At 46.2% G+C, this 12,273-nt stretch overlaps 1 protein-coding gene across 2 annotated transcripts; it reads left to right on the top strand.

Annotated features, from left to right (window-relative positions):
* The first annotated feature begins 2,306 nt into the window (after positions 1-2,306).
* On the top strand, positions 2,307-12,073 carry LOC136438435 (irregular chiasm C-roughest protein-like). Of its 2 annotated transcripts, XM_066433201.1 has the most exons (12): positions 2,307-2,453; positions 3,672-3,829; positions 4,427-4,574; positions 4,722-4,837; positions 4,976-5,230; positions 5,418-5,602; positions 5,998-6,124; positions 6,923-6,961; positions 7,363-7,485; positions 8,280-8,465; positions 9,139-9,281; positions 9,547-12,073. In XM_066433201.1, the coding sequence occupies exons 1-12, from the start codon at positions 2,320-2,322 to the stop codon at positions 9,682-9,684; spliced, it is 1,752 nt and encodes a 583-aa protein (XP_066289298.1). In that variant the 5' UTR covers positions 2,307-2,319; the 3' UTR covers positions 9,685-12,073. The 2 variants fall into 2 exon arrangements, with proteins under 2 accessions (XP_066289298.1, XP_066289299.1); XM_066433202.1 differs by lacking the exon at positions 6,923-6,961.
* Positions 12,074-12,273: the final 200 nt, after the last annotated feature.

Below are 12,273 nucleotides of genomic sequence, written 5' to 3' on the forward strand. Positions count from 1 at the left end.
TGATGTACACAATATGTATTGTGTGTTGTACCATAATGTCCTTGGTGGTACAGAATACATATTGTGTGTTGCACAAAATATATATTGTATGTTGCACAGAATAAATGCTATGTGTCGTACAAAATATATATTGTGTGTTGCACAGAATATATATTGTGTGTTGTACGAATAAATTCCTTCTGTGTCGTGAATGCTCACACCCACGCAGTGCCACAATTGCAAGATGTATTTTTGTAGTACTTAACACAGTACTTAACACTAGACAGCAGGCGGAATGCATCCCTTCAGCCTCCCTGCGTGACACGGACTGCCCTGCATGTGTCATGTGTAATTGTCACATGTCCCTCTGGTCAATGCGCCGGTGGTAATGTATTGGAAGTATGAGGATTATAGGAGCACCAATCTTTGGGAAACCGGATAACGATAACGGGAATGTATTAGTTGTGTCTGTGATTTCTTTTATGACATTATAAGTTACTTGAAACATACCGGCTCCGATGGAACAGTCGGGTGGTTCTATGATGTGTAGCAGAAGCAACCTTTACCATGTGGCAGAAGAGGAGTTGTATACACGGTTCACATGGAGGTTACCGCTCTAATACGGCCTTCTTCGGTCCAGGGGACCATGGTAGAATCCTAATTAAAATCAGCCCTGGTTACGGCTATTCTGTTGCTTTCGGCCTGATGCGGCCATTGGTCGGCGATGGTCTTAGCAAAGGATGAACAGCTAGTCTAAGAGAATTTGACCGTGTGAAAGTTTCAGCAGCATTGTCTTTTCCTATTCATGGTACTAACGATGAGGGGTTCAAACTACCTGAGCTGCAGAATACAGTGGATCATCATCATTCCATTCAATCGCACTCAAGGAAATCGATATCACGCTAACTAGCAACTGAACTCAATACTATAAAGTAGGATGTTGCCTTTCTTCGCAACACTCCGACCCCGCAAAGAAAATTTTCTGGGCGACCAGTACTTACGAAAATCACGCCTCGTTCACTTTCACCTGAAAACGCAAATCATCATGAAACGCCTCCGCTTCACAAGTCACTGATGATTTGAATGCGGCTGTCGCCTCAGTCCCGGAGGCACCGTCGGGACCTGCTGGAGTTGACAGTTGTGACGTCACACCGAGACGACGATGTCAGATGTAACAGACAACGTGGCTGGCACAAGCGAATGCAACGCGTCTAAGCGTGAATTTAATTCAATAAATATGTTAATGACTTAGTAGCATTTAATATAGACATTACAGCAAATCTATCATCATGTGATGATCCTAAGCAGCAAGTCCAAAATAACCAATAGAAAGTTCATTTGTAAGTTCATACTCGAAGGCGAATTGCAAATGATTTGGAAGTAATAGCAAGTAATTTGTCAAATGTGATAGCAAGTTTGATAATTTCAAATTTCTAATTACAAAGGCTGAGGAGACCTTACCAAGTAAACGTTAGTAAGTCATTGCAATGACAGACAGCAGACTTTGGCCATCAGTTTTGTTCATTCCAAATTTCTTAACACATTTTATGACGTATGGGATTATTTCCCCTGGACAAGGAAGTCACACAGCCGGGATTTCCCAATGCATTGATCAGAAGACCACGAGTATGTCAGCAGACAGGAACGTTTTTTATTTATTTCCGGTCTCCATCAGACAGGAACGTTTTTTATTTCTTGTCTCCATCAGACAGGAACGTTTTTCTTATTTCTTGTCTCCGTCAGACAGGAACGTTTTTTCTTATTTCTTGTCTCCATTAGACAGGAACGTGTTTCTTATTTCTTATCTCCATCAGACAGGAACGTTTTTCTTATTTCTCGTCTCCATCAGACAGGAACGTTTCTCCTATTTCATGTCTCTTTCAGACGGCTCGTCCTACAGCGTCCGTCCCGAGTCGTCTGCGGTGCTGCAGGGCCGCAGCGTGACGCTAGGGTGCGCCTTCAGCGCGCTGGGCAGCGACGAGATCGTGATCTGGCAGGGCCCGCCCGGGGACAAGGTGATCTCGTACGGGCGGACCGTGATGAAGTCGTTCCCGCGACACCGCATCACGGGCGACCCGGCCGCGCGCCAGTTCCACCTGGAGATCCGCGGGGCCGGCAGGCAGGACGCCGGGCGGTACAGCTGCTACACGGACCCGGCCACCGCGGCGGACGACGCCACGCTCACCGTCATTGGTAGGCTTTTCTTTGCCATATCGTGTAGTTGTTTCATAACTATACATCCATCATTATAATCTAAATAATCATGATTTTTAACCATGATCGAAACAAGAAAAAATGACAATTCTAATTTCATGAAGTTGGCTTCCATTTGCAGTCCCGATGTCCGGACCGCCGCGCATAACTGGCGGAGAGCTGACGGCCACGGCAGGTGAGCAGCTGTCCCTCACCTGCCGAGCGTCAGGTGGGCATCCCGCAGCTCGGCTAACCTGGCTGAACGGTACACGGTCCTTCAGGTCAGCAACTCCACACACACCTGTCTGTTCCCCACACACCCGTCTGTTCTGAGTTTCTTTATCTCCATGAAAACTGGAGATATAGTTTTGGGTGTGTCTGTGTGTTTGTTTGTTTGTTTGTGTTTCCGGACCACTGTAGTCAGCATAACTCAAGAACCGCTTGATGGATTACGATGATATTTAGTATGTGGGCAGGTGTTGTGAAGCCGAAATTCAAGGTCGATTTTGGCCCCCCTGGTATGTGACCTTGGTACTGCAGCAGAAATTCAATTTTTGTATCTCTTGACCTGGATGAGCTGTGGTCTTGATTTTTTGGCGTCAGATAGCTTGTGGTGTAATGAAGACGTGGCGTGGGTTTGGGCCCCCTAGCAGCTTGCTCTGGAACTGCAGGGGTGTTATCGTGAAAATCTTCTAAGGAGAATAACTGAACAAAGGAACAACGGATTTCCATGATATTTAGTATTTAGGTAGCTTAGAAAGAGATATACAGAATGAAGTACAAATTATGCTAATTGGGACTTAATTTGCATAGCTAACGAGGAAAATCTATATTTGTGTTTTCCATTATCAGACTCAAATACATGTAACATATGTAGTTTATGGAAAGTGGATCATCAGCAGGTACCAATTATGCAAATAGATTCCTAATTTGCATAATTAATGGAAAAACACCATATCTCATCTAATTGAAAAATTATAGGACTGTCAATATGATACTTAATATGCAGGTAGCCTAGACAGAGATATACATAATGAAGTGCAAATTATGCTAATTGTGACTTGATTTGCATAGCTAATGAGGAAAATCTATATTTGCAGTGTTTTCCATTATCAGACTCAAATACCTGTAACATATGTAGTTTATGGAAAGTGGAGCATCAACAGATACCAATTATGCAAATAAATTCCTAATTTGCATAATTAATGCAAAATACCATAATTCATCAAATTGGAAAATTATAGGACTGTCAATATTGCAACATGTAGGGTAGATAAAGGTGTTTATGACCAAACTATAGTATGCAAATGTGTAAGTCATTTGCATGAATAGAATTGTTCATGGAGATTTGAGGTCGTGGAACTCTTGTTTGTTATGTTTTCAGTCGCGAGGCGTTACTCAGTGTCCGCCATATTTGTTGGTAGAAGAGTCACAAGGTCAAGGTTAAAAGATTACAGGTCACGCGTTCCAAATGTCAACTATGTTTCTCGCACCTGCAGTTCCACAAGTGATTCCGCGGGGAGCGGGAAAACCCTGGATCTGTTCCTCCCGCGGCTGACGAAATGGGACAACGGCGCCAACTTCACCTGCCTGGCTGACCAGGGCTTCCCGCAACTCGCCAGGACAAAAGCCTCGTCTAGGATCCTGAGAGTCAAGTGTGAGTCTGGTGTTTTATACAGGATCCTGAGAGTCAAGTGTGAGTCTGGTGTTTTATACAGGATCCTGAGAGTCAAGTGTGAGTCTGGTGTTTTATACAGGATCCTGAGAGTCAAGTGTGAGTCCGATGTTTTATACAGGATCCTGAGAGTCAAGTGTGAGTCTGATGTTTTATACAGGATCCTGAGAGTCAAGTGTGAGTCTGATGTTTTATACAGGATCCTGAGAGTCAAGTGTGAGTCTGATGTTTTATACAGGATCCTGAGAGTCAAGTGTGAGTCCGATGTTTTATACAGGATCCTGAGAGTCAAGTGTGAGTCTGATGTTTTATACAGGATCCTGAGAGTCAAGTGTGAGTCTGATGTTTTATACAGGATCCTGAGAGTCAAGTGTGAGTCTGATGTTTTATACAGGATCCTGAGAGTCAAGTGTGAGTCCGATGTTTTATACAGGATCCTGAGAGTCAAGTGTGAGTCTGCTGTTTTATACAGGATCCTGAGAGTCAAGTGTGAGTACATAAAATGACGATGAAGCAACATGCCCAGGTATCACCTGTATCATTTTTGATGCTGATTGAAGCATTGTTCTTGCACCCCAGACCCGCCGGTGGTGCAGGTGCCGAGTCCGTCCGTGCACGTGAGGGAGGGCGAGCCGGCCAGTCTCAGCTGCATGGTGGACAGCAACCCCAAGGCTGACGTCACGTGGCGGAAAGTCGGGGGCGGACTTCCAGAGCTAGCTGTGCCGAGGTAAGTCATAATAGACTTGCGGCTGTTTTCCCCATGAATAGCCTGGGGGCCCAGAAAGGGTAGCATGCTGAGGTATACCACCCCACTAGCCCAGCCCACCTTTTCCGGGAACCCGTCATTGACAGCTGATTTCTGTTGGTACTGCAGAGACCACCTGCTGCTCCTCCCCAAGGTGTCCCCTCGGGACGGCGGACCGTACCAATGCGAGGCCGACAATGGGGTCCGGCCTGCTGGACTCGGCACGGTCACTCTGCAGGTGTACTGTAAGTACCCGCTGTGGTCAGCTTTCTGCAAAGATACATAGCTAATTATGTTACACGTGAAATGATCATGATAATTTGCTACCTGCCAACATTGCATTTCACATGATTCCACTTCCACGCTCCAAACGTGTTGGACAGACCCGCCCGTGATCGAGGACACGCTGGACAGCGAGGTGACGATGCTGCACGGCCAGGACGACCTGTCCATTGAGTGCTTCGCTGCCGGGAACCCCAAACCCCACATCCGCTGGCGGCGGAAGGATACAAGTCTGTACTGGGACAACCCGCTCCGCTTCCACCGGGTGCGGTACGACGTGCAGGGCACGTATCAATGCGTGGCTGCCAGCGACGGCTTCCGGGAAGTCACCAGGGACGTGTACGTCGACGTCGTCGGTACGTCTCACCTGTGTGGGTTTCTTTCCACGAACCACGGCTGCTTTATCATCATGACGTAACATGCTATCAGCTCATTTATTATGAAAAGTAAACATGGTATTCTGCCAAAAGAAAGTGTGTAGCGGGTACACTGCATTGTTGTTGGCAATGAACTCATCCACCGAATTAACCTGTTCGTCATCAGGGCGGCCGTCTATCCAGGGCGGTCTCACCACGCTCACAGTGGCTGCGGGAAGTAACGCGAGACTTCACTGCGAGATTCTCGCGGACCCGATCCCCGCCACGGTGACCTGGACCTGGCAGACGAAAGATGGCGCTGAAAGCGTTGTCATGGCAACGGACCTAGGTGTCATCATCACGGAGGAGCCGGTTGGTTGGATCTATTGTTAATTTTGATTGATTTGATTAGCAAGCTGGTTCACGATTCGGAGAAAGCATGCGCAAGGTCAAGGATGAAGGCCCCTGACTTGTTAACAGTTCTCGTTACGTATCAATGTCCACACTTGCTTTGTTTACGTCCCAGGGGCCTTCACCTTTGACATATTACCCACATTACTGTCACTGCGCATGCTTACTCGGAATCGTGCCCGACCTTATTGCAGTTTCCCCGCGTGCTGTTTGGATGATCCTGTAATCATTTTAACTGCATGTGGAAAATACAACAAATCAAATAAGTTACAAATCAATCGTTTCAATAGTATAGCAAAGCCATGTCAGCACGTCGTCTGTTTGATTGACGTCTGTCATGTTCAACTTGCCGACAGACGGATGACGGGATAGCCAGCTCCCTAGTCGTGGAGGATGTCGGGATATCTGAAGAAGGGACCTACGTCTGTCAGGCCGCCAACATGTTCGGGGAGGCGCGGAGGGAAATCCGCCTGGAGGTGACAGGTACGCACAACACCAGGCATGCGCAGTACATGGGCGGGTAAGCACAACACCAGGCATGCGCAGTACGCCACAGGTACACACAACACCAGGCATGCACAGTACAGGAGCGGGTAAGGCCCACGGGGCATTGCAGGGCAACTAAAGTAAACTATCCATTCATAATTTTTTTTAACGATCTCGCTCAATGCAAGGCCGTAAGAGGCCACTTCTCGGCATTGAACTAATTGAACTAATGTGGCCTAGGTGAGAGACAGCGGTGTGTGTTTGTTTTGAAGGTTTGTAGGTTGTATTCGGGGGAAAGCAGTGGGCTGGGAGGGAATTAAAGAGTTTTGCAGTTCGTGGAAAAAAGCTGTTACTGTAGAATTACTTTGAGGCTGGTAGTTGTACAGTATAGTGGTGTGAATCAGAGGAGAACCTGGTAGTACGCTGAAAAATTCTCTGTGGTGGGACAAGTAGTGAAAGTAAATCAGAACACTGGCCGTGGAATTATCTATAAAATAGAGATAGAGAGGGAATGTTTCGTCTGTGAGAAAGGGAGTCTAGTTTTGAAGCCAAACGATAATCTTGGGACTCTTATAAAGTATCTATACAATTTAGTCAGTCATATATTAAAACATAAACATAGATGTTTACTTTTGGAATTGCAAAAGTATTTTACAGACTGCCATGCCTGTAGATATTAGTTCTCCAGGTGACGTCTCCTTGTTGGTCATCATATATTTAGTTCACACACGTTCTACCAGATTCTTTTACGTCTTTATTCTTTAATGTCTCAATTCTCATTTGATTTCCTTCCAGCTATACAATTGTCTCAAAAGGATAAGAAAGTCACAAATAGTAGGTTCTTTGTCCTTATTTTCACCAATCATCATTTTTTTCTACAATCATTATCATAATAATGTGATTTCATATCAGCACGTCTGTCAATCACTTTATTCTGTACACATGTACATGATATGAGCAGGCTGTGGACTAAAGCAAAATGTAATGCGCTATAGTATTGGTCATACAATAACTGCCATATTCTATCATATGGAAGAGTAATTTTCCATACATGCTATGTGTGAAAAGTGCTGTCAAAGTGCTTTGTTAACTATGTTGCTGCATGAGGTATAGTTTCTGTATCCTCGGCGGTCTGAGATTTTTTATGAAGTCTGTTCGCCAAATAAAGTGAAGGAAGAAATCACCAAAATTATGCACTCTACAAGGTCAAATAATTATATTCTGGATTATCGCAGACTCCAACGACTCCCTTGTCGTCATCTCCGTTTCCATGGCGACGCTTGTCCTGGGGATTGTGGGAGCGATTATCGTCTGCGTGGCTGTGAAGAAGAAGTGGCTGTGCCGGGAGCGGAAGCCAGGTACTGGGGGGGGGGGGTCTGCTCTCGCATTTATACCAGGGCCCTTAACAGCTGTGCCGGGAGCGAAAGCCAGGTACTTGGGAGGGGGGTCTGCTCTCGCATTTCTACCAGGGCCTAAACAGCCTCAGACTCTTGGGGGGGGGGGGGTCTACTCTCGCATTTCTCCCAGGGCCTAGCCGGGAGCGGAAGCCAGGTACTTGGGAGGGGGGGGGGTGTCTATTCTCGCATATACCAGGGCCTAAACAGCCTCAGATTCTTGCCCTTTTGGCGTCTTATTTGCCACAAGCCAATCCCCTTTACCTGAAGACAACACAGAGGTGATTATCTGATTGGCTGACAGCTGGATAGTGGCCACGCCCCCAGGAGCAAGAATCTGACCCGGAATTAGCAGATTCCGCTCGGCATTCGCGTATGCTGCTGGATAGCCTTGTGTTGGGAAGATGGGGCCCTCATGCGGCCGCACGATGTGTTACATAAAAGACTCTCACAGACGCACACGCTAGCCCGCATACCATCCACTGTAGTTATCGATGGACAGCCGTGGTGAGCAAGAGTCAGCGGTAATACGGAGGATGTTAACTAGGCTACACACACACGCGCATATTGAGTGCATTAACACGGTTTCATCATTGACATTGTCGACGCTGTAGGGGAGCGTCTCTTTCGTAGTCTACAACCTTTTGATTTGCGAAAATGTGATTTACCCACATGTCGCTCATTTGTTGTGATTCATTAGATATCAAAGTATTTACGTGCGTTTTTGTGACGGGAGTTTGGCTTTTTTCCTGTACTAGACACGTCCACGCTGTCCTCTACCCGCTCGATGCCTCCGGTCCCGAAGTCCGTGAAGAGGCTGGGGCATGGTACGAACGACTCCGGTGTGGAGGACCTGGAACTGCAGGAGTTGGACGGGACCCTGAAGCCGCGCCCGCCGCCTCGGGCTGGCAAGGAGTGGACATCTGTGGGGCTGTCCTACACAGGTGCGTCTGTGGGCATGTCCTACACAGGTGTGTCTGTGGGCATGTCCTACACAGGTGCGTCTGTGGGCCTGTCCTACACAGGTGCGTCTGTGGGCCTGTCCTACACAGGTGCGTCTGTGGGCCTGTCCTACACTGGTGCGTCTGTGGGCCTGTCCTACACAGGTGCGTCTGTGGGCCTGTCCTACACAGGTGCGTCTGTGGGCCTGTCCTACACAGGTGTGTCTGTGGGCATGTCCTACACAGGTGTGTCTGTGGGGTTGTCCTACACAGCTGCGTCTGTGGGGCTGTCCTACACAGGTGCGTCTGTGGGCCTGTCCTACACAGGTGCGTCTGTGGCCTGTCCTACACAGGTGCGTGTCTCTAAATGTTAAGATTGGACCTAGATACACGAGAATCTGCATTAAACTTAGTATGGTAGAAAGCGACGGAAGGGGGATGTAACCACCAGTAATGAAAGCTGACTTGCGTCGGTTAATCATCTAAAACTCTATCATGACAGGGACAAAATGTTATGTCCTGGGAGCAGCCTTCGTTAGATAGATGCCCCATAATTTCGGCCGGACATTACAAACACGTGGCCCCTGTCATGTAGGTCAAAGGTCTCTGGGAGTTTGTACCGTCCCCGCTGGCAGAAATGTTGAGTAATTTGACGCTGCCGTTGCCATGGTTACAGCGCTGGCACATTCCAACACACTGCCGCCATACTCCACCGTGGAACGTCATAAACCGGACGGGGAGGATATCCGGTCACGTGGGCGCATACCGGAAGAAGACATCATGGATGACGCAATCATGGATGACACGGAGTACATACCGGTAGGGTGATATGCTGGCCTTTGTTACCTGGCCAAGAAGCTCATGGTTTCGTTTGCGTCTCTCTCGTGTTCTGGACATGCTGTTGTCGTAATTTTTGAGCGGTAGATAGCTCTTCTTATATCATACAGTCAGATGTACTTGTGTTCAATTTTCTTGGCATTGAGTACTAAGAATACGTCCGCGCACAGTTTAGCATCGTCATTGTGGTTCAGTAAAGTAAAGTAAACAGAAATGTTTGACCAAGCTCTTGGATTGACCATTTCAGGACGATCCACCTGCGCCTCCGCCAAAGGACAAGAAGAGAAGATGGACGCGCCGAGCGCCGCCTGGCGACATGACCGTGCCCAGCAGCCTGCACGAGGCGGAGAACGCGCTGAATGAGATCCAGGCGGACAGCATCTAGGTGCGCCCCCTGGCGACATGCCTGTGCCCAGCAGCTGGCTGAATGAGATCCAGACTGACAACGTTTAGGTCAAAGGTCGGCCAAGGCAGAAGACAATCCTCTAACTTTTAACGGAGGTGTCACGTGATGTTTGATTGTTGTCTGTTTTGTTATCACTACTGACAATCCAGGAAAAAAACTTTTTAGATCTATACAGCAATGGAGAATAAAAGTTGCAAAAACACGTAACATATCATAAACAAGCTGCTAAGGGGCCCAAACCTACATTACTTTTTTATTAAATCACAAGCTATCAGCCATCCAAAAATCAAGACCATAGCACGTCCAGGTCAAAAGATACAAAAATGGAAGTTCTGCTGCAGTGCCAAGGTCACATACCAGGGGGCCCAAAATCGACCTTGAACTTCGGCTTCACAACACCTGCCCACATACCAAATATCATCGTAATCTATCAAGAGGTTCTTGAGTTATGCTGACTACAGTAGTGCGGCAACACAGACAGACAGACAAACAAACAAACAGACAAACACACACACAGACACACCCAAAACTATATCTCCATTTTTCATGGAGATAATAATTATAAAGAACCGAGCCATGGGCGTAGGTCTGGGTGAATATGGTAGTTATGCGTACACAGATTTTGTATGGCTAAACATTGTCTATAGACAGAAATAGCCCAGTGCTGTAAAACCATGTGATATGTCGGACCTTCCGGTTTAAACATGTGGTTCACGGACTGTGTTCTCGCCTGTGGTGTAAGGTCACTGTGGTACAGTTGTAATCTGTAAGTTGTTTAAGAGACGAATTTTATTCGAGGATATAATTTTTAAATGGGCGCTTAGCGGGGAATTTTTGAAACAATTTACTGATTTTGTAGCCACTAACGTCTTTACATTATCATCGAAGGATGACTAAAAATGTACAGATTTGATAAGCAAAATGCTCCTGGTACGTGTGAAAATGCCCGTCACGTTTCTGTCAAACGAACAAAGCGTCTCTGCAGCACATGGTGTAAGTCAAGTCTCTAACGTGCTACCACGGTGCTGGTTCTTTTGACAGTCTATTTGCCACTCACCTGATCTTTTGATGGGTATGCAGAGTCATTCTATAGGGGCTTGGTTGCACAGTCATTCTATAGGGGCTTGGTTGCACAGTCATTCTATAGAGGCTTGGTTGCACAGTCATTACTGGCTTCGCCGAGTACTATAGTACTCGGAGAAGATTATGTTTTCGGTTGAGCCAGCTGTTTGGTGGGTCTGTATGTATGTCAAGAGCATAACTCAAGAAAGCTTCCATGAATCTTTATGATTTTTGGTAGGTGTGTAGTGGTTGTACAAAGAAAGGTCAAGTTTGAAAATGGTTCACCTAGCGTTTTTCAGCAGTACTGCAGCAGACTTTTAATTTTTGTGTGTTTGTATGTAGGCAAAAAAAGTGACGGAAACGTTGATGGATCTTCATGATTTTTGGTAGGTGTGTAGATGTTGTAAAAACGGAGGTCAAGTTCAAAAATGATTCCCCTGGCATTTTCCATCGGTCCTGCAGCGGGCATTGTGTGGATGTGTATTTGTATGTGGACAACATAACTCGAGAAGCTGTAGATGGTTCTGTATGATATTTAGTGAATGGGTAGGGTTTACAGAAAGGAAGGTCAAGTTCGATAATGGGCCTTCTAGCGGGTAACTAAGGTACTGCAACGGAGCTTCAAAATTTTGGGGCATATTTTCTGAAAATGCTATGGTCATGATTTTTGTGTGGTAGATAGTTCATGCCACAGGAATTAAGTTGTGTAAGTTTGGGCCCTCTATCGTCTTGTTTGGAACTGCAGTGGGTGTTTTTGTTTTGACCTTCGGATATGAATTACTTGAGAAGGGGTCAACAGATTGTCGTGAAGTTTTGTATTTAGAGAGCTCAGATGGTGCTTTACACAATCAATGACTAATTATGCAAATCAGGAGCAAATCTGCATAATTAGTAAGGATATTTTGTAAATCCACTAAATTACATAATGAGGCATGTGACAGTGTTCCCGAAACAGGTCAACAGAGGGCCTTGCCTAAAAGTATAAATAAACAGAGGGGGCATATAAATAAACAGATGGGTCAGTCTTACTACACTCCAAGCAGATGTGTGGGTCCGGTTGGTTTTTAACATGTTCAGTTGAGGCATTTTTGTCCAACACACGGTTGGAGACATAACGGAAAGGGGACAAAATAGAAAGCCTGACAGAAACACCCAAAAACATGTGAATAACCAGCCGGACCCACTCCTCTGCTCAGAGAGTACACTGCACCAAAACTGCACCACTGCTAGGTATGGAAAAGTCACATGTACTAACTATGTCTTTCAAAATGTGGATGATATGGAATAAAGATTTATTCTATTCATATATATTGACTCCACCATTTCATCATCACTTTCAATATTTTGTCATGACCAGTTATAACATATATCAGCACACTAGACATATATACTAGTCCTGTACCACCAAGTGATTTGTAACCCTATCTAGACTGGAATCATCCCCCCCCATCAATCATAACTTCCAAACGGTATGGTGAATGATCAAATTTGCAGGGGGTGATAAGC

The sequence above is a fragment of the Branchiostoma lanceolatum genome, chromosome 7 (assembly GCF_035083965.1).
Source record: "Branchiostoma lanceolatum isolate klBraLanc5 chromosome 7, klBraLanc5.hap2, whole genome shotgun sequence".
Classification (NCBI taxonomy): domain Eukaryota; kingdom Metazoa; phylum Chordata; class Leptocardii; order Amphioxiformes; family Branchiostomatidae; genus Branchiostoma; species Branchiostoma lanceolatum.